At 43.1% G+C, this 27419-nt stretch overlaps 1 protein-coding gene across 2 annotated transcripts in view; it reads right to left on the reverse strand.

Moving 5' to 3' along the window:
* LOC144474819 (uncharacterized) overlaps positions 1-27419 on the reverse strand; it is a 292010-nt gene that overhangs the window by 18402 nt on the left and 246189 nt on the right. The window contains exon 2 of one of the 2 annotated variants that reach the window (XM_078190138.1): positions 21518-21574. The exons of the other annotated variant lie outside the window; for it this stretch is intronic. Within the exon in view, the coding sequence (XP_078046264.1) occupies positions 21518-21574 (57 nt within the window). The remainder of the gene's footprint in view (positions 1-21517; positions 21575-27419) is intronic. 2 annotated transcript variants of the gene reach the window in all.

Here is a 27419-nt window from a genome sequence, read left to right on the forward strand (position 1 = left end):
CCTTCATAATAATTACCATCCATTGTTTATTCATGAAGAAATCGATTACACCGATACGACAACGATTTATTCCCGTAACTTATTTCCGAAGCGAGGAGCATCGGCCTCTGAAACGTCCGCGCATACTGGACTATTAAAACTCCATACAAGAGTATGCATGAAATTTTCTATTTTAGCCGGAAGCCGCCCGGAGGCGTTCTCCCTCGAATCGCTTTAAACGGGAATCGTTTAAAGCCCGAAGAGAGAGTGAGAGAGAGAAAGAGAGAGAGACAGCAATCCATAATGGTCCGGCATATTTCATTATCTCCGGCGCGGCGGCACAGACTATAATTTAACCGACCAAGGGCTAAGTGTTAGCTCGCGACAGACAAAAGCCGCGCAAATGAATTAACGCCCGCAGTTTTTTTTTTTTGTTTCATCCTCCCCCCTCCCTCCGGGGAACCGCAAAACCCAGTTTGGCGTTTGAAAATTTTCCCGGGGCAAGAGAGGCTGACGGCTCCATCCCGCTGAACAACATGCAAATATCATAAAGTACCCGAACTCGGCGCGACCGGGGAGAGTTGTTCTTTCACCCGAACGAGGAAGTTAGCCACACGGTATTTCCGCGTTCCGTGTGCGTACCACCCGCGGTCGCGGACTTGTTTCGGCTTCACCCCGACTGACCTCCATCCATTAGATTACGTCAAGTCAGGATATAACACCTGACGCGCCTCCTGTGTGTACCTCTCTCTCTCTCCCTCCCTCTCTCTATCTATCTCTCTTTCTCTCTCTCCCTCTCTCTCTATATATATCTCTCTTTCTCTCTCTCTCTTCTTCTATACGCGAGAGATCCGCGGCCTGTTCGGCACATTTGCCGGGGCACCTCTCATTTAAAATCACCTCGAACCACGGCCGGGAACGCGCGCATTACCACCGTCCGCTGCCCTCGCCGCCGTGAAACAAACTCGGAAGTAATTTTCGTGCGGACTAAACATACTAATCCGCCGCAGACTGACAATCGGAATTGGATTATTGCGTCGTATTTATTCCGCAATCTTGATCGAGGGAAATGCGAATTATCGAACCGGTGTACACCCACCTCGAAAAGTATTAGGACACCCGCTTATTTCGAACGAATCTGTTTGTCAATTTATTTCAACGTTATTTGTTCCCCACGTTCGTTTATCCATTTATTATTCTATTTTTTGTATGTACTTATTGTTACTCCTTGTTATACTTTGTTATACGATTTTATACTAATTTTTATCCACTGTTATGATATTAGTCAATATTTTATTTTAATTTTGTTTATACACTCTTGTCTTTTTATTATTATATAGTTTCTTAGCGAAATGCGGTGTATTTGTATCGATCGATATTGAAACATACAGATAAATTGTAAATAGTATTTTTACTAGGATTTTCAATGATGTAAATATTTTTTAAACGATGGTCACAAATATTTTCGACTTGCAACTCGTCGATACTTTTTCTCGGCTTAGAAAATTTGGCATAATTTACTACGAGTGGACATACAGTATTTTAAAAATAGTTTTTAATTGTTACAAAAATTTGTTTAGTCCATGCAGATCAATGTTTTCAGCATTGAACGTTGATTTCCTGAGTCATTAATTTTTAATACTGAAATTCCACTAGAATTTCATTTAGACAACTCAATTCTCAATTTCCATATGAAACCATATACTATAACTAAAGGATTAACTCGTGGCTAGACCGTACACCGAAAAACGTTAACCGTGCACGAGGAATTCATCGCATCGAGAGAATCGGCGCGGTTGTATCGGACGCGTAAAAAAAGGACAGAAAAGGAATCGGTTCGTTTCACCCCTGAGCGGCCCTGATTGGCGTATCGGGGATAGGTCTGACATTTGCATAACGAATAGACGTGGATACAAAGTGACGGATGTTGGATTCTTTCTCTTAGGCAGAAGCGACGTCCGCCCTTTCACGAATTGACAACGATTTCCCTGGGACATTAATGGCATCGCGCCAGGGCGGAGTCGTCCACCGACCGCACCGGTCCATAGATAATCGATACCCCGCCTCTATCGCCGTGTGTCGAGGCTCTCGGTGACTCTCTCCCCGGGTCCGCGAAGAAAAAGGAACGCCGCGAGCCGCGCTGAAATAGGACAAAAGTCGGGTTTTAGTGCGCGGCCAACTCGTAGCTGAACGCGCATCAAAACGCGAGATCCACCCGTCGATTATATTCGTCGGAGAGCGCGTCCAATAATTTGCTCGGCCGGTTCATTTTGTCATCCGATGCCCGGTTTATATTTACGGACCGTTCGCGAACGTCGGGCTTTTATGAAATGCCCGGGCGTTTTTTTCAGAGAACCGTAAATATATTGTGCTTCGATCGTAATAACGCGGATCCCCCCCCGCTTAATTTCCTCGCTTTTCCTAATTCTCTTGTTTCGCGGCCGTAGGTTTCAGGAATATTCCATGGTTCTTTTTTTTTAGAAAAAATCCTGGCACGATGAAAGGAAAACTTTTCCACGAGGAGCGCGAGCGAAATTCGATAATCGTTTAAAACGAGTACCGCGCGCGCTATTACCGATTGGTAAACCGGATAAAAGAATTTCAGAATATTTACACCGCTTTTCAATTTTTTCACGTTTACGCTACGAAATCGTGTTCTATAATTAACCAGCGTAGATTTCCAAAAAAGTCAAACTAATAGTTGGACATCTCCGACATCTTTGCTTCGTCGAAGAAATCTGCGATAACGCGATCGACAAGTTCTTCGTCCCAAGGTCGATTTGTCGACGCTTTCCGGAACAATTTCAAGCGTGTCATCGATACTGCCCGGCTACAGAAATAATAATGGTGGACGGGTTACGTGGTTTACCCGCGCGCATATAGACGTAACAGTTTGCGAATAATGCCGCGATGCAGCTGCAGCTCGGACACCGGGCGCAGCGAAATCATAAATCGTCGGTCAGCAGAAAGCTCGGTGCCCGTGACCATCCCCGGGACTGCATCGGTGGCACTTGATGCTCCACGTGCGGTCTTCACCGTGCGCTGCGGCTACTCCCCCATTAATAATTACTGATACCCCGTACGGGATTGGTTCGCAGGACATCTGGGCTATTTATTGCCGCGTAATGATTATTTATTAATCTCGCTGCCAACCGTCGACGGGGCACGGCTGTCTCGCAAACATTTGTCGCTCGAAGAAATACTTTGCGCGATCTCTCACCGCCGCACAAGCCACCAGAGGACGGCCAGGGCTCGCGCACTTCCTCGTCAAACGACGTCCAAAAGGGGCTATGACACTGTTTACCGCATCGGGACATCGGACGATTAACACCTTGCACTATAATAACGAGTCAGGCTCGCGGTGAAGATTTTATGCAAGCTCTACTAAATATAAATATTATTCATTTCTTCCACGTTAAAGCAAAAATAAATTCCTCTGTTATCGAAGTATAGAAGCGAAGGTAAATAAAGACGATATAGGAAAAAGGAATTGTCCGATTTTATTAGGAAAATTATGAAGTATAAATAAGGGCTAATCGTCGCGGTATGAAAGGAGCGATAGTGCAAGGGGTTAACAAGGGGGTAACTTAAATATTCCACCAATTTTTCACCACTTCCCAATATTTTCTTTCCATTTTAATACGTTTGAACAAATTGAATTTGTTGTTTGGAATACTGAAGGATTTACAAAGGAGTTAATAATAATTAATATAGGTTGAATAATTCTGGTTGAATTATTTTAAGTTTATTTGATTTTAAATTGAACTTTTAATTGAGGTTTTCTTATTTCAGTTAAATTGTTCAGAAGAAATAATCAATGAAGCATTAATCTAAACAATTTGGTGTTGTGTAAATGAAATTGCTGACGCTTTTAAGGAATTTTCTAATGACAATTATAGCTATATGACATCTGAACCCTTTGCCAGACCCACGAATTTCACGAAATAAAAATAGTAAACGATTTCCTCGTATTATAACAACGAAATGTTACATATATTTTTCACAATGTATGTTTCGCAATGAAATGGTAGCAAAAGTGTACTAAAATTCCAAGTCCGTGCTGTTTTTTCGCGTTTCAATCTACGTGGGCCGTTTCAATTTACGTGTACGACTCGAACAATCTTTCCGGAATGTTAATGTCACGATGACATGCATGTACGCGCGCGCATAATGAGACGGTGCACGGCAATATCAGTTGACAGATGTCCAGGTCGGAGAATGGAGAAACAGATAAGAAGTTCCATGCATAATAGAGGAATTAAAACGTTAACCTCCGCGATACGAGCATCAAGCGGGAACGATACCCCGCGGACCAAGTTCCCCAGCCGCAGTAAAAGGATATTAAACGAAGTTGTAGATCGCTGATAAAGGAACGCCTTTACTGTAATATCGTTGCGCGTAAAACAGCCAGATTCCGTGTCCGAGATTAAAGCAACGCCGTTGCCCAACGCCGGCGAAACGTATCCCTTTATCCGATCGAATCGACCCATTTTCTCATCTTCGAGTTTCGCCCCGTCGAGACAACGTTCGTTTCATTCGGTAAAAATCAAATTCAATTGTCCATCGAATAATCTTCGTAAATTGTGTATTCGCTCTACGAATTATTCGTTTTTCTCTTCGACGAAGAAAAAATTGATTTTTCGAAATGTTAGAAGAGATTGTAAACATTTCGTTCTCATAAAATTCGAAATATATATTTCAATAGGAAATTTTATCGTAATGCTGTTTCCATTTGTTAGTATTATTTTCAGGAAAGTTTATTCTGTATTACACGGAAAGATAAAAGTATTTACAGTTCATTCGTCTATTTTTCACCGGCTATGGTCTGTTAGCAGCGGACTTCCCGCGTCGACTAATATTTGAAAAACGTGTAACTTCATATCTAACCGCGGAGAATTTTTTCTTTTTTTTTATTTTTCAACGCGATAGCCTGCTAGTTTTATTTCGCACGGAGATACGCTCGAAAAATTAGATTAAAAGGTATGGAAAGAGAAACCAAAGGAAGTAACAAACAGTGTTCTCGACTAGAAAATCTTTGATGTTTAGTTTTTTAATTTCAGAGCATACAAATAGCTTTATTTATTTATATAATTGAAATTTTCGCGTGTTTTATCAACGCTGGAACCAAGAAACCAAACGACCGATTTCTATATTTTTCTTTGACAATTTCTAATATTATACAAACTTATCAGATTTTGCAATCGATTCCATCTTTTGCAATAATGTGATACCTTGCTTTGTTACTTTCTTTAAGGAACTGTTGACATATACAACTAAATTATTTTATATTTACAGTTAAAATGGCTTCGAGGTGTTAAGGGGTTAACTCAAGGGGTTAAGGGCGACTATTTTAGTCAAAAAAAGGGAAGACAATTATGGGACACCCTGATACTTTCGGAGGGGTGTGTACGTTGGACGCGTACAGCAAATCGTACGCACGACGCGTATAAAAGATCCTGCTCAGGTGCATTTCGCTGTCGAACAGAAACGAGCCGACCGGTGAGAATTTTTACGTACTCGAATTCTCCAGCCTGTTCGTTTTCCTCGACATGGAACGAAAGCGACAATACACGCACTGCGGGTGACGCGAAAGCCGCTTTGCGTCCGTCAGAGGAGCAATTCCATCGCGGAGACCTCGCAAATACCGTTGCTACGACGCCGAGGCATTTAATCCATTGCCACGGCTGGCATTGTTCTTGCCTCTCGCGTTGCATCAGGACATCTCCCTCTCTCTCTCTCTTTCTCTCTTTCGCCTTCCATTTTTCCTTTTCCCTGTTACTCCACCCCCGTGCTTCGCCTTCCCCGTTCTTTCCTTGTCCCTCGCGACGATGGCCTTGCCGGCCAGTTACCGCTCCAAATCGGCTTTCTCTGCAACGCCCTCCACGGCTATTGTTTTAGCTGAATTTAATTACGCGTCGGATACGAATCGTCCGAGTCTGCCGGATGAAATCCTCTTTGAATGCAGCCCGGCCCCCTTTCTCCCCCGGCTCCGCTCTGCACCTCTTTCCTCCTCTATCCCCCTCTATCTATCTCTCTTTCTCTCTCTCTCTCTCTCTCTTTCTCTATTTTTCTCTCTCTATCCCTCTCTCTCTCTTTCTCTCTCTCTCCCCCCGTTCTAACTCCACGACACTTCGACCAGACCTTTGTTTCCGGTTCGAGCTGGCTCAAAGGGGGCTGGGATTTATTTAATCGGAGAGAGCTAGTCCAATGCCCGAGCCCCCCCCCCGACCTGTATTTGCTGAGTTGTGTTGCCACGGGTTCTTTGTGGCGTGCTTCTCTCGAACGTTTTGGTTTAAGGACCATGAATCGCGGCCTTTTTTTTGTTTTTCTTCCTTCGCCGTTGCGCACCTTTCTTCTGCCCCCGATGCCAGGCCACCCCGCATAATTAGGGAAATAGGGAAATTATTGTGTTTGTTTAGAAAATGTTTGCGCGGTCGTCGAGCAAATATCGAGCAGATTCCTGGGCGAAATTTTATTCGGCAGACGGATGAGAGATATAAAGACCGAGGTATAAAATTTTATGGAGAAATATCCTAGTCGAATAAAATCTGGATAGGAATTTATTTGAATAAGAATTTATCCGAATAAGGATAAGAGTTTATCCGAATAAGAATAAGAATTTATCCGAATAAAAATAAGAATTTATTCGAATAAGAATTTATTCGTACGGGAACTCGTATAGAAAATAAACGATCGCGTAAAAGCGATGGGAACGTAAAATGCTTTTTTCTTTTGAATTCATCGAGTTATTCCTTCTACCCTTTGCACTCGAAGCCATTTTAAGCCTAGATCTAAAATAGCTGTTTTAGCCAGCCACATTTTCATTTTATCTAATTTATTATTATTGGTATTGGCATCACTAAATGAGGATACGCATTCGTTATTAAAAATTACATTTCTTTAATTATGACAAATATATTAATTTCTGTTTGATAAATTTTCTTTTTGGCAGAGAGTAAAAGAATTATTATAGGGGTAGTTTTCGAAATCACAGCTTGCAGTCGAAAGAGAGAGAGAGAGCGCGCAATCAGAGAGAGATAGATAGATCTAGGTCAGAGGTGCGAATGTTTATTCGTTGATTGCCATTGAGTCTCCTCCGGCAGCGTGCGTCGCTCCCTTCGAATTGGTCCGTGTCTACAATTGATAGAGAACCGTCAAAGAGGGAGGAAGAGTAAAAAAGAAAAAGAAAACAGAGGAGAACCAGCGTAACATCATGTGTTCGAATGCGCATCGTAGGTGTTCGCGTACTCTAATGACGGACTGACGGCGATGCAACCCGGTCGATCCGGTCGTCGGCTCGTTCGATTGAAACTAACGCCGAGTGGCAGCCCGTGGACATTGTAAACGGTTCGAAGCGGCTTAATCAGCCATTGTGTGCCGGTGCGGTTACGACGGCCGGTCGGAAACCCGGCGCGCGGCGCGCAGGGTTGGAGGAGAGTCGACTCCTCTGTGCCACGCGCGTATTTTCCACGCACGGGCTGATTCAGCTGACTACCCTGTCGACAGGGCCCCCCTTTGATTACGTAACAGGTATAGCTTTTAATGATCCCTTAATCCGCTTGCATCATTAGCGAATTAGAAGAGCGAGCCACCATATTTCCGATGTCTCTCTCTCTCTCTCTCTCTGTCCCCCGCCCGCGACGCGAACGTTTTAATAAGGCAAGCTTCGACCCCTTGCCATAATTTAACCAGTCGGACTCGCGACGGAGATTTGTAACAATAAATGTAAATAGCATTTGTAACAATAAATATATTGGAAAATTGCGATTTGCATCACTGTGACTGGAATCCACTGATAAGTTAACAAGTTGTTAACCCTTTGCACTCGAGTGGCGCCTCTGGAGGGTCAATGAAAATTGTTACATAATTAACCAAATAATGTTGACATTATTAAATAGCCTTCCGTTAAAAGCATAACAGTTTTACGAATCTTAGTACTATACTACAGCTGGTCAAAATAGCAATTTTGAATCTAAGCTTAAAATGGCTTCGAGTGCAAAGGGTTAATAGGTTCGTCAAAGTTGACAGATCGAAAGTACATCCAATTAAATATTGTCTCGCAAAAATATTTATCGAACTTAAAAAAGACAATATATCCTTCTCACCCGATGTTGATCAATTTATCCTAGCAAGAAATTCGTTTGAGAAATTGTTCCCGCGTAGCCAGAAGACAAATGAATGAGAAAAGGGACTAACCCCTAAAAAGTATTCGAATAAAAAGCCCCCAGCGGTCCACGGTATTCAAATACCGTTTCGGAACGATCAAGGGACGCAAGAAGAAGAAGAAGAAGAAGAAGAAGATTCCATTGTATCGGATATCCGGTCTGAGGAGCGTTTCCAAGCGCCATTACAGATTCCGCTAAAAGAGTGTGCGCGCCTTTGAATTCTTTTCGTTCCTTGGACCGGGGGGGAACGTCTCCCTCCCTCTATATCGATTCCTCTCGACGCGATGTATTAGTCCGTCCCCCCCTCCCTTTCAGCCCCGGCATTCGTATCGTTGGTCCACGCGATAACGATAGATTTTATTACGGCTCGTAATACGTTCTCATTACAGGACGTGCTCGGAAGGTTGAATGGCGCATCTTGGGTGCGTGTGTACGTCGGTCTCTCGTAGGTCACTTCTCCTCTCCCTAACGAGTCCGCCACGGTTTCCCATGCAAGGAGCGGGCAACGGAAAGAAGATAAATTCGATCGATAAGCGCGCGCGCGCTCTCTCTTCTTCCAGCCCAGAGGGGGGGATAAAAAATAGGAAACGATTTAATAACGCGCCAAAGGATTTATCCGGGACGCGAAATCTGGTATTCCGCTCGCGGATAATTAATTCTGGCCGCGCGTGTTTGTTGGTTTACCGGCGTTTACATCGTTTCGTTTAACTTCGGGATCGGACGCGCCGATCGCCCTCGGTACTCTTCGGGCTCGGGATATTTTCGAAACGATAGGACGGACATTTTTCCGATCGAATGGCGAAACGTCGTACGTTTGCGCACTTGGTTCTGTTCAGTGTGTAATAATTTTCACCTAATTGCGAGCTTTTCTGCCGTCGAAGGATATCTTGCAAATGGCGTTTTATTAGTAATTATTAATTTATTAGTATTAACCCTTTGCACTCGAGTGGTGACTGTGAGGCACCATAAAATTGTTCTATCACATGGCAAAATAATCTCTACGCTAACGAAATTTCTATTTAAACAATTTTTAAGGTTATGTAACGTTGACGCAAATAACAAAAATCAATTACGTATGCATAAAATGCACTTTGCTATATAAAATGGAAATACTATAAGTCAGAGAAATTACTTCAAATTTCCAGTTGAAATGGCTTCGAGTGCAAAGGGTTAAATGGTCGTCCTATAAGTTCGCACCATATACTCTATCCACTTGACCCGTTAAATGGCAAAAACGAACCACTTAAATTAATTGTATCTAAACTTTTCTGTACCTTCAACATCCTAGTCAAATAAATGTATTACAATAAAAATGAATTCTGAACACGACTCAGATAAATGGGAGAAGAATATAAGATGAATCGCGTGCGCAAGGTAGAAGCCATATTCAATATAAAAATAAAGCAGTTTCTATGCAAATTTTCTTCAATCGTTTCTTTACTCGATTTTTTCAATAATCGAAAATGATTCTAATGTAACGATTCCACGGTTCATTGATAACTCGATGAAATTATATTATTTGATTGATAATTCGGAACCGTGCGACGAAACAACTTCTCTTATCTGATAACAAGTAAGCAAACTATTAATAACATTGATCGGCAATGTTCGCAGTTGCTGGGGGCAGATCGCAGGCACTCGATATTGTTAGGGCGCAAAGAATCATTCTGGCCCGTGAACGCTGAATTGATGGGGTCCCCCGAATGTACGTGGAGGACAGCTACGACGACGACGACGCCGACGACGACGGTGGTGGTGGTGGTGTTGCATCGGTGAGGCTTGTAATGGTATTCCAGATGGTCGTAAAGCTGTCCGCCGCTGGTGGAGCCGCTGTCCACGAACAACATTCCAAGGGCTATCGATATCTAGCGCGTCCGTAGAGTAACGTCGGGGCCCCCGATCGATGAATTACATCGGACCCTCCCTGTTAACTACCAACGCCGCTTAACCGAATCACCCTTCTTTCACCGATCGATACGATCGATTCGATTTGCAACGCGAGAAACTTGCAACCGCTGCCCCATCGCCCGATCGCTGATAAACCCTCGCCGCCCCCTCGCCCCTCAACCCCTTTCCCCCCTCCTTTGCTCATTCCGCGCCGATCTCAACAGAATCTTAGACAAGTTTCGACCGTGTGAAAGTTTCCTTTACGGTGACGGTCGATTTATCAAGGGGGATGAATAAACAACGTTCTCGACGCTTTTAGTACAGTCCCGACGGCGAATCGGAGGAATCGTTTGCCCGCGGTTTGAACGGGTATTCAACAATACTTATACTTTCGAGGTATTGACACTTAACCCTTTGCACTCGGCGCCATTTTAACTGTAAATTTGAAACAATTTTTCTGGTTCCTGGTATATACATTCTATTTAAGAAAATAAATTTTTATGCATAGAAAATTTATTCTTGTGACTCCTACCAACAGTTTTACTACTTGACAATTTTTTCAATCTAAACCTTATTATTGCAAAAATTATTTTTGGGTGAAGTAGAATAATTTTAGTGGCGCCTCAGAGTGCAAAGAGTTAACCCTTAGCGCTCCGGAGCCCTCCGTCATTTTTTCCGTAACTCCGTAGGTGACGTATACGTCACAATTCGTCGCTATTACTGACGTGTGATTGCGAGGAGAAACTTTTGCCCTTCGCGAGATCAATGTCTCGCTCGCGTGTCGCGAAACAGCGCCGATCCTAACAAAAAATGAAAGGCATCTCTCGCGCGCGCGCGCGCGGAAAAGTCGAAAACGTCCTCTCGGATCTCGGCGTAATCCTTCCGTTTCCAGAACACCGCATAATTCGGTTGGGCAAGATTCAAACCGCATCCGTTACGGGACTTTCGTTGCGGATCCACCGTACCGTGGCGCGTTCACCGCGAAACGGGAGAGAGCTTTGGCGAAAAGTATAATTGGGACCGGTGGACAATTCTGTCGAGAGGTCCTCGTTAAGATTCTTCTTTTAAAACGAGACTCGAATCGTGGAAGTTCTCCTGTTCAAAGAGAAAGAGAGAAAGAGAGAGAGAGAGAGAGAGAGAGAGAACGGGGAACCCTCGTCGGGACATCTTTCTTTCCGCACACGTTTCACCTCCCTTTCATCCTATTTAATAACTCGTCGATTGTATTTTTCTGTTGTATTGTTTCGAGGGTCCGCCGAGAAAAATTGAATAATCTCGATGCGCCTGGCGAGGAGGCGAGCGTCTCGTCTCCTCGTATTTCATGCGGAGGAGGAGTTTCGTTTCAGAAAATTATGAATTTACAATGAACGACTTCTATGCGACGGCGAAGCTCGTTGTGTTGGAAACCATTTTTAATTAGCGGCATTATGCGGCTCGATTATAAGATATTTTACCGTTAAAAAAAGAAGATCTATTTAACACGTTATATTCCATATAATATATAATTTTATAACAGTTCTAAGACTGTAGATTATATTTCCATCAAAATAATGAAACGTTAGGAAAAATGGAGTGTAGAACGAAGAGAATAAGTTCGTTCAATAGTTGTGTAGACAATAATTAATTGTTACATATTATATTTTAATCTATAGATAAAATAACAAATAGCCTAAATGGAAAATCGAATATAAAAAGGTCGACATAGAAAAATTAAAATACTTGTATTTTGTTACTTTCATAAATCGATATAATTGGGACATACCTTCGAAACAGTAAAAAATAATGAAAGAATTCTCCGACGTTAATTTATTAAAATTAATAAGGAAATAAATAACGTTCTTTCTTGCATTTGTATCCGCAGCCTGGTGCATTTTGCAACGTCACTTTTTGCACTCTGCAAAAAGCAAAGATCGCGTCGCGTTGCTTTCATTCGACGAATCACGGTTTCGATTGTTATTAAATTTCTGAAATCGCGCCGCGGATTGCGAAAGCTCCGCAGCGAGCCAAGATGGCCGCGGCGGTTTACGGAGTCCGCGAGTGGAAACCGCCGGTGATTCAACCGGCCAATTACGCGTGAACGCAAAATATCCCTAGCGTTACATATTTATGCGAGCAATTGCCTTCTCTATGCCCGCTTTGCGGGGCCGTTTTCTTCTTCTTCTTCTTCTTCTTCTTCTTCTTAGCTCCGAGTAATCCGATATGCAGATGCACATGTGCATCACACGCCGCGGAGGAAAGAGGAGGACGCGCGGGGTGCGACGATTCATGGAAAGGTCGCGACGGTAATAATTAAGTAGACGCTGCAGTGAAATAGAATTTTAATCATCTTAACTAAATATATCATATTTAGCGTTACATAAGCCGACTCAGGAATCCAATTTTCTGCTGCGGCTTTACGTGTTTTGCTCGTAGAGCGTGCGCGCCTTTGAAGGGTCCAGGAGCATACACTTATGGACAAAAGTTGAGGAACGTTTAATTCTCAAGTGGCATTCGTTAATGTTTCACTGAAATTTCATACTTTTATTATTTAATTAAAGGTTATTAAATTGACTAAATTAAAGGTTATTGAAGTTATTAAATTAAAGGTTATTAAAGTTATTAAATTAAAGGTATTATTAGTCTTACTAAATTATATTTTACATACCATGATTAAGCGTGTAACCTGCCTCTTGTACTTCGAAGAGTTATTTTATTAATTTGGCATTAACAGGACTGCAACTGAACTGCGGAATTATGTGCAAAATAAAAATTGTCCGCATCAATCGCAATTTATAAAAACCAAGCGGTAAATTGATACTTTTTTTGAGCCATTTTAATGGATTAAAAATAATACATTAACATTTCAAAATACCTCCAACACCTTCAACATTTTTAATCTTAACCGCCGTATTTTTATGGAATTTTTTTTTTATGAAAATTCCATATCGCGAAAGTATCGCCTTACATCCTTAACGTCATCAGTTCGAAATGGTTGCGATAGGGCAGACAGCTATTATAACGAACGACGTCTAACGTCGTGTCCACTTTTTTTCTAGAACAGGCAGCAATATTGTTCCGAGCGACGGGGGGGACAACGTCGCCTTCTTTCCTCGAGTTACGCTCGCCGTGCGCTTTTATTGGAAAAATGCTGGAGGGTATATCCCGCGGGCGGAAGCTGGATTTGTTTACCGGAACATCTTCTTTCTCCCCCACCCCCACCTCCACCCCCGAAGTCTCGCATTTACACATCGTCGCGAGGACGATTGGAATCTCGAAAGCGAACGAAAACCAGCTCCAATTACGGTTCAACCGGGGCTCAGGTGTATGATACATTGTTGCGCCTCGTTTAGATCAGAAACGTGTTCCACGGGAATTATTGCTACAATTAGAACGTGTCTTGCTCTCGTCCATCGAATCGTGGCGTATTCTGGTATGCGAAGAAATGGTATTCGGACCGTTTATATTATTCCTTGAAGCGTTATAAATTTGTGTTAACGACGAGCCGCTGCTGCTTTGGCGCGCAACAGAATTAATTGCGTAAAACAATTAATGCGAGTTTTTGAAAAATTACGAAGCAGCTTCTGTTTATGTACAGCCGTCGTGCGATAAGATGACGCCGTTGCGTTTATACGCTCTCTCTCTTGTCAGCTGTTCAGCTTTTTATCTTGCATAAAAATTGGCGCTATCGCTACTGTGGACACATTATAATCAATTTTCTAAGAAACGTGTCTCGGGTACAGTTGCCGCAAAGTAAACCATAGAAACCAGCAAATGACCGCGATACATTGTATCCTACCAGTGCCACCGGTTTCCACCGCGAACGCGGCCACGAATTTATGCTCTGTCAAAATAATTTGCGCCCTATCGTACGCGTGTCCGTTGGGCACGAGCTAAAAGAGTTACTAAGGTATCGGAGCTTAGGATCGCCGGGGGGACACGCACTAAGTCTCCGGTTAATTCAAATAATTCCGTCGGATTGAATTTGTTGTAGCTACTCTCGAAAAGGATCGAGGCATTATACGCAGTCGATCCGGGCTCGCGATGCCACTCTCAACTCTCTCTCTCTCTCTCTCGCGCGGCTTTTGCCGAGGGCTGTAACAGCTCTATGTATTACAAGCGCGCTCACGCGATCTAGCGAGATAATTATTACGATGAAGTATGCAGTTCGTCAAGTGATACGCGCGAGCAATTGCGTGCAGCCACGGCCGCGAGCAATCTCAGCGGGGGTTCGAAGCGAGAGAAAGAGAACGCGTTATCGTCCTGTGCCACGTGTTATTATTCCCCGGTGATTATTATTCGCGGGCGCGCGCGCATTCTGTGCGTATATACGAGTCCCCGCGCTAGGAATGCCCTTCCTAGAAGTGATATTTAATTAATGCCCGGCGAGCATCGGACCGGGGCCAACATGCTCGCCGAGTTGCTTTATAGTTACGAGCGGATTTATTCTCACCCCTATCGCGATCCTGCCTGACAATTATTTTATTCCCCCGGCGAATTAAATGAAGTTCAACTGTTGAATTAAAAAACCGCTGATCGATGCTCCCGTGTAACGCGGGCTTCTCTTCCTCTAAATAGCTTATCGAGATCGGCCCGTTGCATTCCATCCGCTTTGACACGGTGTGCGCAAGGGATGGTTTCTCGTTAGGCATATTGCCTACCATTTATTTTAGACATACGTTTACAACATTCTTTACTATAATATATATTACTATATACTACAATAGAATCGTTAATAGAATCGAATTTATAAACTCGTCGATAAGAACGCACTTCGTTCAATACGTCTCGCCAACGCGTCTGATCATTACCGGACGTTTCTACTTGGCGCCTCACGAAAACTACTCGGAAAAAGCTTATCCCACATTTTCGATTTCTTTTTAAGCAACCGAATGATCTGTCCGCATGGTTTTATTTAGCTCCGTTTAATTAAAGTTTCGACCTTCTTCCACGATCCGAACAACTACAGTTAACCCTTTGCACTCGAGTGGCGACTCTCAGGCACCATTAAAATGATTCTGTCACGTTCTAAAATCATTCTTATACTAACAGAGTTTAGATTGAAAAAATCGCAAGAATCACAAGAATTAGTTTCATACGTATAAAACACACTTTGTCACATAAAACGGAAATATTATAAGTCAGCAATATTATTTCAGATTTATAGTTGGAACGGCTTCGAGTGCGAAGAGTCAAGCCTCGGGATCCGAGGAGATTCATTTGTATTTAGAAAATTAAGAGCTGTTAACCGTTGCAGCAAGTGTTGCACTATATGCAATTCCATAATATATAAAATGCTCCAAGTTATATAAAATAGCCACGCTACAAGCCTAAACAGATACATGCGCGTTCGTCTATTGTTATCCGCGCGGCATCGCGGAAACGGCGATCGTCCGCGAGTACACGCTTAATCACAAGGGAATCGTTGACGAAGAATAAAACAGTCGTACATTGTTTAGCGGTAGTTCGTCGAAACAATGTGGGTGCCCCCATCGGACAGTGGAACGAACGCCTACCAACGGCTGCGCGCGCGGCTCATTGTACACGGCCGCGGCCGAAGTCTTGGCTCGGCACGCGCATTATAAGTCGCTATTACAGCATCCTCTCGTCCCGTGTCTGCTTTGCATACAAAAAAGGTGTGGGCGCATTGTCACGTAAATTAAGATATAAATACAGCGTGCAAGGTAATGACGGGTTTCGGGAGGATCCGAGGATGATCCCCCCCTCCGCTCTGTCGAGAGGCCGATTTGCATAAATCGGAGAAAGGCGGCTACGCACGCGATCCAGAAACATAGCCGAGCAAATAATCCACGCGTCACCGTCGAAGTTCATCGTCGGACGAGTCCGCGAGAACAATCGTCGAGTTTCTATCAGGTCGACCGCTAAAAAGAGAAAAAAAAGAAGAGGAAGAAACTGTGGCGCAGGAATAAAAGAAAGAAGCTGTCTCGATGATTCGCGCGTGCTTTATGGAGCGTGCGGATGAAACGCGGGTACCGTGGCAGCATTGCAAATATGAGCTTCCCCCCCGGCCTCCGGTCGTAAAGGACGCGCAAGTGACGCTTTTCCTATGTAGGAATATCGTTGCGGCGCTCTCGTAATGGCGGTCGTCGTATTCTCTATCTCTTCTACCTCTCGTCGTTTCATGCGCGGGAATCTTCGCGGAGGCGCTGAATTCCGCGTGTATGCTTTCCGTAAATCATTTGACGGTGTCTTCAACCGGCTACTGTGTTGCCGAGGATGTCGACTCGCCGCGGCTTTTCAACGTATTCGCACTTGTCTTGATCTGGTCCGGCCATTTCTTCGAAGAAATTTCGGAATTTTCCGAATATTTTCTGTGGCCACGTTGAATGCTTCGTTCGTGTGAAAAAAAATACTAGAAATCGCGAAGAGGTTTTTAACAAGTCATAGTTATTTTAATAAAAGATTAAGATTAATTAATAAAAGATTGCTACGAAAATAATTGAACAAAATAATGCAACTAAGGAAGCATGCGAGCGACATTTTATCGGGATTTAAAAGTAAATTTTCTACTTTGTTATAGTCGGAATAATTATTTTACGAAGCAGCGTTCGCGTCACGTCGAAGGCTTCGGTGTAATAGGATTTAAGAGGGATTCGCTGAAATTGGCCGGCCATTGATCGAGTCTGCGGAAACTTTCGACGACGGCATTTAGGGCCGGTCGCGTGTTTCCCGGCCGCGCGATCATATCTGACGCGAGTCCAACCGCAATTGCGTGTATTCCCCATCGAGTGTATCGAATTAATTAATGCCCGCCGCACGCAGCGGTAATGTTTGGCCGGCTAGCCGGAATAATGAACCGCCGGATCCGCTAAGCTGTGTCTATTTTCGATTACACGAGAATCTACTCGAAGAGCGACCCCCTTGGCGCGAACCTAAATTCGGAAAAGCGCTCGGCGCCGCGTTTTGTCACGCTTTTTACTTTTCTTGGAAACCTTTTGGTCGCGTTCGCGAAGTCATTTTTAGTCATCCGTGACCACTGTTTAACCCTTTGCAGTCGAAGCCATTTCAACTGCAAATCTAAAACAATTTCTCTGGCTTCCAGCGTCTCCATTTTATGTAACAATATTTATTTTATGCATATGAAATCGAGTCTCGTGACTCGTATAATAGTTAAACTTTTCACAATTTTTATATCTAAGATTTTGCGATATAAATATAGCTTTGGCTATTAAAAATAATTTTGCGATTAAAATGAATATTTTTGCAAGCGACGTTTATCTTTCTAGAAATTGAAATCTGCGAATCATATTCACTTATTTGTAATAACTGCAAAATTTAAAAATTGTGTAAATAATTATCGCAGATTAATTATTTGCAATGGAACTTGTACTATTTTGTAACTAAACAATTCATATTAAATTTTATAAACTAAAATGCGCGCTTCTGTTCCTAATAATGAAATATCCAAGAATTCCAAGGAGTATCAATTTTAAATATCAACAAATTACATCATCGTGCCGATCGCATTTATTAAACCGCGTTATGTTAAAATAACACGGCTATATGCTTCACGCAATGCTCGAACAAAATGTTTTATTCACGATCGTTAATACCGTCGCCAACGATTAATTATACTTGCCGCGTTTCTGATCGGTTGCGTACTGTAATTCAATTGGCCCATCAAATACAATACAATTGTTAAGTGTATCGTTTCAATACCGCACGGTTGATGCGCCGATATCAAAGGAATACCATTGAAATAACATGCTATACGGCGTTCGGCAAAGTCCGTTCAACAATTTCTCATGCGCCGCGCAATTCAATTACGATGCGCTTGTAATAGAGAGATATCGTGCGGGGGGGGGGGGGGGGGGGGGAAAAACTAATACGAAACAATGATAGACATTGCGCACGCTATTATACAGCAAATACATAATACCGAGCAAATATAGGTTAAACATAATAGAATTGATACGCACCGATAATTATTCTTTCGAACGCGTTACAAATTATCCGCGAGCATACCCCGATAGCTTAACCCTTTCGAATGGCGACTCTGAGGCACCACTAAAATTGTTACAGCGCGTTTCAAAATAATTTTTATATTAGGAAAAATTAGATTTCAGAAATTATTAAAAGTACAACTGTTATTGCACGAGTTGCAAGATTCGATGGCATATGCATAAAATATATTTTGTTATAGAAAATCGCAATGCTATATGTGAGAAAAGTTACTTTAGAATTAGAGTTAAAATGGCATTGTGTGCAAAGGGTTAATATCAAGTACCGGGTATCAATTTGCAACGTAATATAGTATATTGTACAATATAAACGTATATTGCTCTCGGATCGGTTACGCCTCCTCTCAGCAAACTCCATAATTATTCTTCGCCGTTTCACTTATTCACGAAAGATTTGTTCCCTGGGTTCTGCGGTTCTGGCACCGTGGAGCGTACGGCATCGACGAGAAGAGCGGACTAAAGGGCGCAATGTCGGTCGCCATTATGGGGCAGCCCTGCTCCATTTGTCGTACCGTCGCGTCATCATGAAGTCATATTTCACGACTTATGGTAATTACGTTCTGCCACCCAGAAGTTACGCTCGTACATGTGGGCCAGCATGCGAGTCTCTTTGTCAAGGTCTATGTATATTTATACATAAATACCTGGCCGGTGTTGTACATGTTGTACAGGATGTTCCACGGAGCCCCGAGTTTTATGGACAACCATGCAAAGCGAGCGCGCCGTTTCCATTAAAATAACTTACATCTAAATAACTCGGAGCTACAAAATGTCTCGGAACGATTGTATTTTGACGCGACGGGAACCGAGCCCTTAAAGGAACGTTGAAACCTTCCGAAGTATATTCTGGTACAATTAATCTCAATTGAAGAACGCGTCGTCTCGCGTGCTTTTAATTGGTCGTAAACCTTTTAGCGATCGTTTTCTTTCTTTCTTGTCATTTTTCTGCCACGCCTCTCTCTCTCTTCCAGTGTATTTTTAAGACGATCCTAACATCACGTAATTCCGTGGAAAATACTCGCGGCAAAGAAATATAGCGAAAAAAGAGACGTGGAAACGCGTGGCTCCTCCACGACTTCATACACCCGGGAATAAAGATAGCCCGGGAATTGTAGCCGGGAAGCGAAATCTATTTTCTTGAGATTGCTACGTGTCAAATACCCTAAGTGGTTTGCTACGCATTATGTGGGGCAGCCTGTAGGTGATGCTGCTCTTGTCCAGCGTTGCGCGCGTGTACGAAATGGCGTGCACCAACACCGTCTCTCTGTGCCACGCGTGAAACAGGAGAACACGTTGGAACCACGGCGCGGCGACCAAGCGGATGCGTATTACGGTTTTCAAGGGACGAATTGTAGCTATTTGTTGGTTCAGCAGGGGTATCAATCTCCAGTATACGGCCCTGACGCCGACACAAATTGTCGCTCCGGATAATACAGTAATACCACGAAAGTCACTGCGTTTCGTGCTTTCAAAGTCTCCCTCGCTCGCCAGGCTTTTCCTGGTTCGCTCGCCAAAATATATCTCGAAGTTGATCGACGATCGTCATTTTCATCGATTAACCCTTTGCACTCGAAACAATTTTAACTGTATATTTAGAATAACTTCTCTGGCTTATAGTATTTTTATTTTATGCAACGCAGTGCATTTTTATACGTATGAAATTTATTCTTGCAATAGTTTCACTATTTAACACAGTTTTTAAATATAAACTTTGACGATAAGGTATAAAAATGATCTCTAACAATTTTAGTGGTGCCTCAGAGGCACCACTCGAGTGCAAAGGGTTAAGAATCGACCTGGCGTACGTGCTCCAAATAATTGCAAAAAAAGGTGTAATAAAATATGGAGCACTTTTGTTCGAGCACGGCGAAGCAGAGAGAAGGTCCGCCGATCCGCGACACTGCTCGAGAACAAGAAGAAGTTTAGTTTATTGTTCACGGTCATCGCTCATCTATCTCCCCTGCCGGGCCCCCCCGCGTCCCCGAGAGAACTTGTAAGTCGTGTGACGACAATGTGGTGACGTTGCTCGCGGTTTCATCCCGGGATGCGTTCGATCTCTACGCCTTTAGGGCTTCCAACGATAGCGCGTCATCGCCGTTATCGGAACGCGTCTATTTTTACGGAAAACGGCAGACGATCATCCGATATCGAACGACGCACGAAATAACGCAACGTCATTTGCCGGCCAGGACAAAGGGATGAACCGGAGGACGGTGGACATCGGTGAACTTGCGTAGATCATCTCGAAGGTCGCGCGCGGCTATTTATACGGTCACCGATTTCGCCGGCGGATCTGATAATGTCCGCGGATCGATCGGATCGTGCGGCACGGCTTAACTTCTAATACCTTTTCAGTCGAGTTCTTCGTTTTTACACCGTTGAGATACGTACAGCTGCGCAGGTAATATTTGCGAGTCCAATGCACGTCTTCGACTGAACCGAATATTCAGCGAAGGTGTTTGAAGGTTGTAGATGTGTAGGACGTGAGAAAGTCGATCGCCAAACATAAATACTGCAGGGACTCGCCGCGTGCGTCTGCGAACGTTCTTGAAGGACGTGTTTTGTTTACGTGCTGCTCAACGGCCAAATCGAACTCAGTGCAAAGCGTGCGACAAAGCGGGACAGACGGCGAGAACAGCGAGCGTTGATCAGCGTATTTTGTTTTTTAGTATCGTGTGCGCGAGTGCGGCGAGAAAGCGAGAACTATTTTATAATAAGCGAACGTTGTAGCCTGTATTCTATCTGCGCCTAACTCTTACTTACTAACTGCGATACTTACGTTTTAATAAAATAGCAACTATGTATAAAACAATGCGGCGCGCGACCGACGGTCGACGAAATTCTGATTCGAGCTTCGTTGCTCCGCTGATACGTGAAAAACCCCGACAAAAGGATTTTACAAAAATTGGTTTCGACGGCCTTTGATCTTACACGGATCCTAATGCAATAATTAAATTTCCACTATCCGTTATTGCTAAGAAAGCACTGGCGATCGCGGTTGGGACAAGGCGGCGTTTAATTGAAAGTTGTGCCGAAGGACTTCGGTTTCTTTGACAGTGGTAACGGGGGTCGGGGGGTGGAAAGCCCAATTTGCTCGCAATTGAACCTCGAACTGCACGCCGAACCCGACGCCGCCTCCTTTAAACACTTCGAAACTTCTCTGTGTAACCGAGTTCTTCTTTCGTGTTACACTTTTTTTCATCTTGCTGCGCGAAATACTTTGAGGTAAATTGTCCTCGGCTCTCGATCGATACGACGATTCGGTTTACAACAATCTAAGAACAATGTATAAAAGGGTGGATTTCTTTCATTTTAATTTTTATAGAATAACGCACGAAAATGTCTTAAAAATCTACTAGTTTTTTAACTAAGTAATTTTCTACTAGTAATTTAACTAAGTGCAACAGCATTGTTGCAATTTTTACTTAATTCTTCCCTGAAATTAATTTTATGATATATACCATAAAATTCGGACACCATACAAATTTCTGGTTAGTCGTACACGTATTAACCATAGGTGAAACATACCTTACAGGACGAGGGAACACTGAGCATAGCGTAGTTGAATCGTGATTACAATCATACCTGGAACATAAAAAAGTGGATTATAAGTATTAAAAATTAATTTCATTCATTTATTCATCGTTTACACCCCAATCTGAACAACGTTCCATTAACATTAAACAATTATACGTGCGACACGTTTCTTTGGAAATCGCGGCGCAACGCGCCAAATAAATAATCAATGAAGAGTAAAACGTTTCCGGTTTCGTTGATATTTCTTTAAAACGTATAATTAAGCGATGCGCGAGTCCCGCGGCGAATTTAATTATCCCGTGATATTCTTTTCGTAATCCCATTATCAAATAATCCTCTTTTCCCTAATAAAGCGGCATCGTTTTCGCCTCTCATTCGATTACCACGTAAGAGGCTTAATTCGCAACAAAAAGTGCAGTGTAATAACATTTACCACGTTCGAGTAAAAACCACCGGCGCCGATTTACGCTTAATCGGAAACTTAATAAGCGGATAATGTCGCGAATAAAAATTGAAACCTTTAAAGATTTTACGATCTAGAGTCCAGCGATCGAGGCGCAGCGGAATTTCATTTGATGCATCGATATTTCGATGAAATTAGAAATAGTATAAAAAGACATTGAAAATCGTACGGAAGCTTGTTTTTTAATTTCCGTGAGCCACGAGCATGTATCGAGTGAACATTTTATATTTAATATATAATATTACAGATTTTCATTAAAAACGATGATTGCAACTATGGTTTCCGGATGATCGTTCTATAAGCGATGGAACGGTCAAGCTCAGGAATTTTATAGTATCGGAAACGTTGCTCCTTTGTGCGCGCGATATCGAATCGATGCCAAAAATTCCGTGAGACGGGTGGCTGAGCTTCGAGCGATAAGCGGCCGCTAATTAGCGCGGCGTGTATCGAGATTGAATTCCGCCGGACACTGAAACTTAATTTAATTTCAACCTCTCCAGCCGGAGAGACTAAGTTCCCCTACGACGAGAAATCCCCGTTCGCTGGGGATCGTCCCTCTCTCTCGTCTCTCTTTTGTGCAACTCCGCGTTCTAATCATCGAAAGCGTTCACGCACCGCGCGCAAAACGTTAATTACACCGCGGCACGGTATCACACACGGTTCATCGGAATCGGTCGGTTCCGATACGAACAGCTATGCAGAAACGAGCGCAAGCTAATGTTTCAATTAAACGGGTTACACATTATCTTGCCCAGGGGCACCAAAGAGAAATATTGTTCCGACCGCGCGGCGCGATTTTTCCTTCGCCTTACGTCGATGATTAACATTCCCGGCGATCTTCGATAAACCACGCGGTTTCACGAAACTTTCAATTACCGGCCGGCGTTTTTTTTTTTTTAAACTGTTCCCTGACCTTCCTCGACCCGTGTATTTTTAGTTCTCGTTCGTTGGACCTCCCCGCCGTTTCGGCCTTTACCGAATACGTTAAATAAGAAATCTTTATCAAAGAAAACGGTTTGCTGTCGCAAAAAAGAAAAAAGAGAAAACGAAATATCGTAACACGATACGTGAATTTGATTCAGATTCGCGCAGAGATATTGGCAGACCGAACGAAAACCAAGGTAGTCGACGGGCTGTCGTTGCAGCGAACGTAACTCGATGTGACGTGTAACTGTAGAGGGTTTCTGCTGTCACGGCCGTTCGAGAAAATGCTTCCTCGTGGACGGCGGGATACGATATCACAGAAAATCATTTTCGAGATCGTACCCGAGATAAATCATGGAGCCCGACCATTGCCCGGCCACGCCTTTCTTAGACGTGCCGGCGTTCATTTCTGGTAGGTGTTCGAGGAACAGCGGTTCAGGAGGTCGCGCCGGTGATGGATGCATCCAAGCACCTGTACCGAGAAAGGAGGGGAAAAAAAAGAACTGATTCTAGATTTCCACTCGAGGGAGGCTGCGCGGGACAACGTAAAAATATCCTTGTTTGACGACTTTGTTACACGGCTGCGATTACAAGCTGACGGCGTCCTCCTCGACCTCGCCTCGCGTTCGTTCCTCAGATATTATTAATAACTTGTAGATTTTTTAGTGAAACAAAAATTGCGACGCGTATTTATTTTTGAACAGAGTTTTGGTAACGTCCAAGTAGTGGCAACAATGATCTTTAAACATTTTTGTTATATATAATAATATATATGTAATATACATACATTAATTAAATTATTACATATATTATATAAATGCAGAAGATTCGCAGTCTAGTTATTAATCGAGCATTTATCATACTTATACATATGTTTGCAAGTTGTGCTTTGGATAATTTCAATCTATGGTGTATTCAACGAGTCCGTTCAATGATTGTGAGCTTTAATTGAAGTCTTAGGTGTTACTAAATAAAGCGTGTCATTCTCGGTTGATGCCCGTTGTTAGACATAGGTGTCCGGCCAACACGCGACCGAGTCACGAGGATAATATATCAAAAATGTTTTGATATGTGAAAAATGATTCCGGAGGGACAGGAAAAGAGGTCCGATCGGCTCGGTGGAACACTTGCTCGGCCTACACCCGGCGATGCCCTCCAAGACCGGTGATTAAGTCAGGCAACCGTTACCTCGGTTAGAGAGCAGCGCGGATAGTTACGTGCCAGATGGCCGCATATATTCGAGGTGTGTCTAGCTAATATGACTGATTGCAATCTCTGGGCGAGAGAGCAAGTTAAGGCTGCGGGGGCCACCTCTCTGGCCAGAGCCCCGGCTGTTAGCCCCGCGCCAGACTCCACCCGGCGCTGCCGGAGACTCCGCCGGGATATGTTGCTTCTCTCGGCTGCTAAACTCTTGGGGCCGTTGCTTGTTGCCAACCTCCGTTGCCCTAACAGACACGCTTTAATAAATGGGGTCCGGTCGAGGTTACAACCTTCATCAGCGAAGATACACCTGATAGCATCGGCAATCTCGTCACGCCGGTCTGCGCCATTATTGAAGCGTCTACCGTGCGCCACGGTGCGCGGAGACACGACCTGGTTACCGGCGCGGCGCGGCGCGGCGCGCGGCACCGACGGGACCATTTTCAGTAGACCCAGATAATGGGAAAGGTGGTGGCCTCTGTTTGTTTATCGTTTGGGTTTGTGGACAGTGGAAGATTCTTGCTGGCGTAGGGTACACTTAACCCGCCTCTGCCTCGACATGCTGTACCGACGTAGAAACTGTTATCGAATGGCGATGCCGGAACTTACGCGATCCGGTCGATGAATGAACAACTCTCTCCGCTGAATGAACAGTTTCTGTGAATTGGAACTTTCGGCTTATTCTTCTCACAGCGATGCTAGAAATTAGAATCATCTCTTACTCCTTTGGCTCTCCACGTGTCTATATAACTATGAAATATTATACTATTTAACCAGTATTGGACTATGAATTTTTATGCCCATTTTTTGTTATCATTATGCCAACTTTTCTTACAACAACTAGAAAATCCTTTGTACGCAACATGGAATATTAGCAGAATTATTTTTTGTCAATATGCACATTCAATCGCATTTGAAAAATGTCCACGGTCCGTTCAGGATTTTTAGATCGGTTCGAAATTGAAAATACTGTTGCAACGTCTAGGTATTTCGTTCGCGTCGACGTCATTTTATCGGAAATTATTTCGTGGACGAAAAAACCACCGCGCTCACCTTTTAACAACACCTTTGACGAGCGATTCTCTCTTTCAATTTCTGAAGAATCGAAAAGTTCACGGTTATACGAAAGTGTTCTCTCGCGTCGCTCGTACGAGCGTCTCGTTAATTGTTTTCCACGATATCTGCCGTCGACAGTAGCATCTGCGCAAAATAAAGCTTCGCGCACAAAGCCATTGTTCCGCGGATAGTTTCTCGCGCGTAGGGGGGAGCATAAATTAATTCGCATCGCGTTCCTTTGACTGCGAGTTATAGGTGGGTGGGATTCGAGTATAAATATTAATTGCTTTTTGGCAGCGCCGTTTGAAACTGCGGAGATTTGGAGCGGAGATTCTGCGCGGAAGAGAGGGGAGGGGGAGAATCGTCGAATGGCAGCTCCTCTCGTTCGGATTTATTGCGAGCGGCGGGTTTTTATCGAGCGCGAAATAAACCGATCAGAAATCTTGTCGATGTTGCTTCGTCGGTGTTAATGCAACGTGGGGTATATTTAACAAGAATTATTTGTTAATAAACTATATATAACAATATTTTTATTTTCTTTTAATAATGAACAATTTTTTTGTTAGTAAAGGAAACTATCGTTTAATTCTAATTTTTATAAAACGACGTATGAAAATTTGCGTAAAAATAATGTAATTTTATGTTATAATTTATGTATCTTTATGGGAATGTTATGAAATACCTATACAGAGTTTCAAATTAGTTACTACCTCCTATTAATTAGGAAAGCTAAAAGATCGATGCTTTTCACCAATTTACCTCTTAATGTGGATTGATTGTGTCAGCTCAGAAGCGTATTGACGCAATTGATAATTAATATTCATCAGTAATATTTATATCGATAATGATGATTGATGAGTAATCGTAATTAGCGTTAGTATTAATTACCAGAGTTGATATTGATATTTTAGTATTATGCGACACAGTTGATATTAACATTTTAATATTATAAGACACAATTGATATTAATATTTTAATATTATAAGATACGATGGATATAAATATCTTAATATTATAAGATACGACGGATATTGATATTATAAGATACGATGGATATTAATATTTAATTCGGGCGCATTAAAGCACAGAAAGCAAAACCGGATATTGTGCATTACATCGTTGATTTTATCATCGGAATTGGATAGAAGCCTCGGGACAACTCTCCGCGTAATTTGTTTACGAAGAGCAACGCAATCCTTGTTAGGCTGAAAACCGAACGGAGAGAGAGAGAGCGGTTCACGGATCGGAAATCAATAAGTAATTACAAAAAGAAATTAGCGGAGCGCGATTGCTTTCTCTCGTCGTTCCGAATACGAAATGCAATCGTTTTTATTACTCCTTCGCCGCGGACCGTGATCGAACAGTTATAAAATAAAGAACGGAACCCCGTCCCGCGATTGTTCACGGACATTTCATAAATTTCGCGATGAGATCGAGATCACGTATAACTGGATGGGGCAACGGCGGTGGATTGGATCGCGAGAATTTTATTCGAACCTTGAACAAGTTCTCGCTGTCTTCGTCTCGAAATAAAATCATTTAACCCTTTGGCACTCGGAGACATTTTAATTGTAAATTTGAAATCATTTTCCTGGTTCATTTCCATTCTATTTAACAAAATAAATAAAAAATTATTCTTGTGACCAACAGCTTTATTACTTGACAATTTTTTCAATCCTAAACCTTATTGTTGCAAAAATGATTTTCGAATGAAATAGAATAATTTTAGTGGTGCCTCCGAGTCACCACTCGAGTGCAAAGGGTTAAAATATATTAAAAATCAGTTCACTAAAAGTATTGCCTATTACTATAGACCACTTTAGCATAAGCCAAAGACATCATAAGCGCTGCTAGGCAACATCCACGATGGCGCCGAGCGCAAAAGGCTGATACTGTCTTTCGAGAAACAGAGAACTTATTCAAGGACCCAATATTACGTCAGTCCATAAAATTCAATCGAGCCGCGAGATTCTACGGCAATAACCCACATTTTCACGTCGTAATGTAGGGTAATGTTTAAGAGCGGCTACCAGATAACGATGCCGGGCAACGTGTAATCACGTGAGCAGCCGGTCTTCTTCGGTAACCATCATCAAGCTGTGGGGACTCCGGCGGAAAGGACGGGAAAAGCGCGGATCGCAATTTCGTTCGGTTCCCCCCCCGGCTCGGGATCAGGTTTTCCGATCCGCGACAAGTCGAAGACATCAGGCTCGATGCAATCTAAATTGCAGAGGACGCCGCTCCGGCTCT

The sequence above is a fragment of the Augochlora pura genome, chromosome 9, assembly GCF_028453695.1.
Source record: "Augochlora pura isolate Apur16 chromosome 9, APUR_v2.2.1, whole genome shotgun sequence".
In the NCBI taxonomy this organism is placed as follows: domain Eukaryota; kingdom Metazoa; phylum Arthropoda; class Insecta; order Hymenoptera; family Halictidae; genus Augochlora; species Augochlora pura.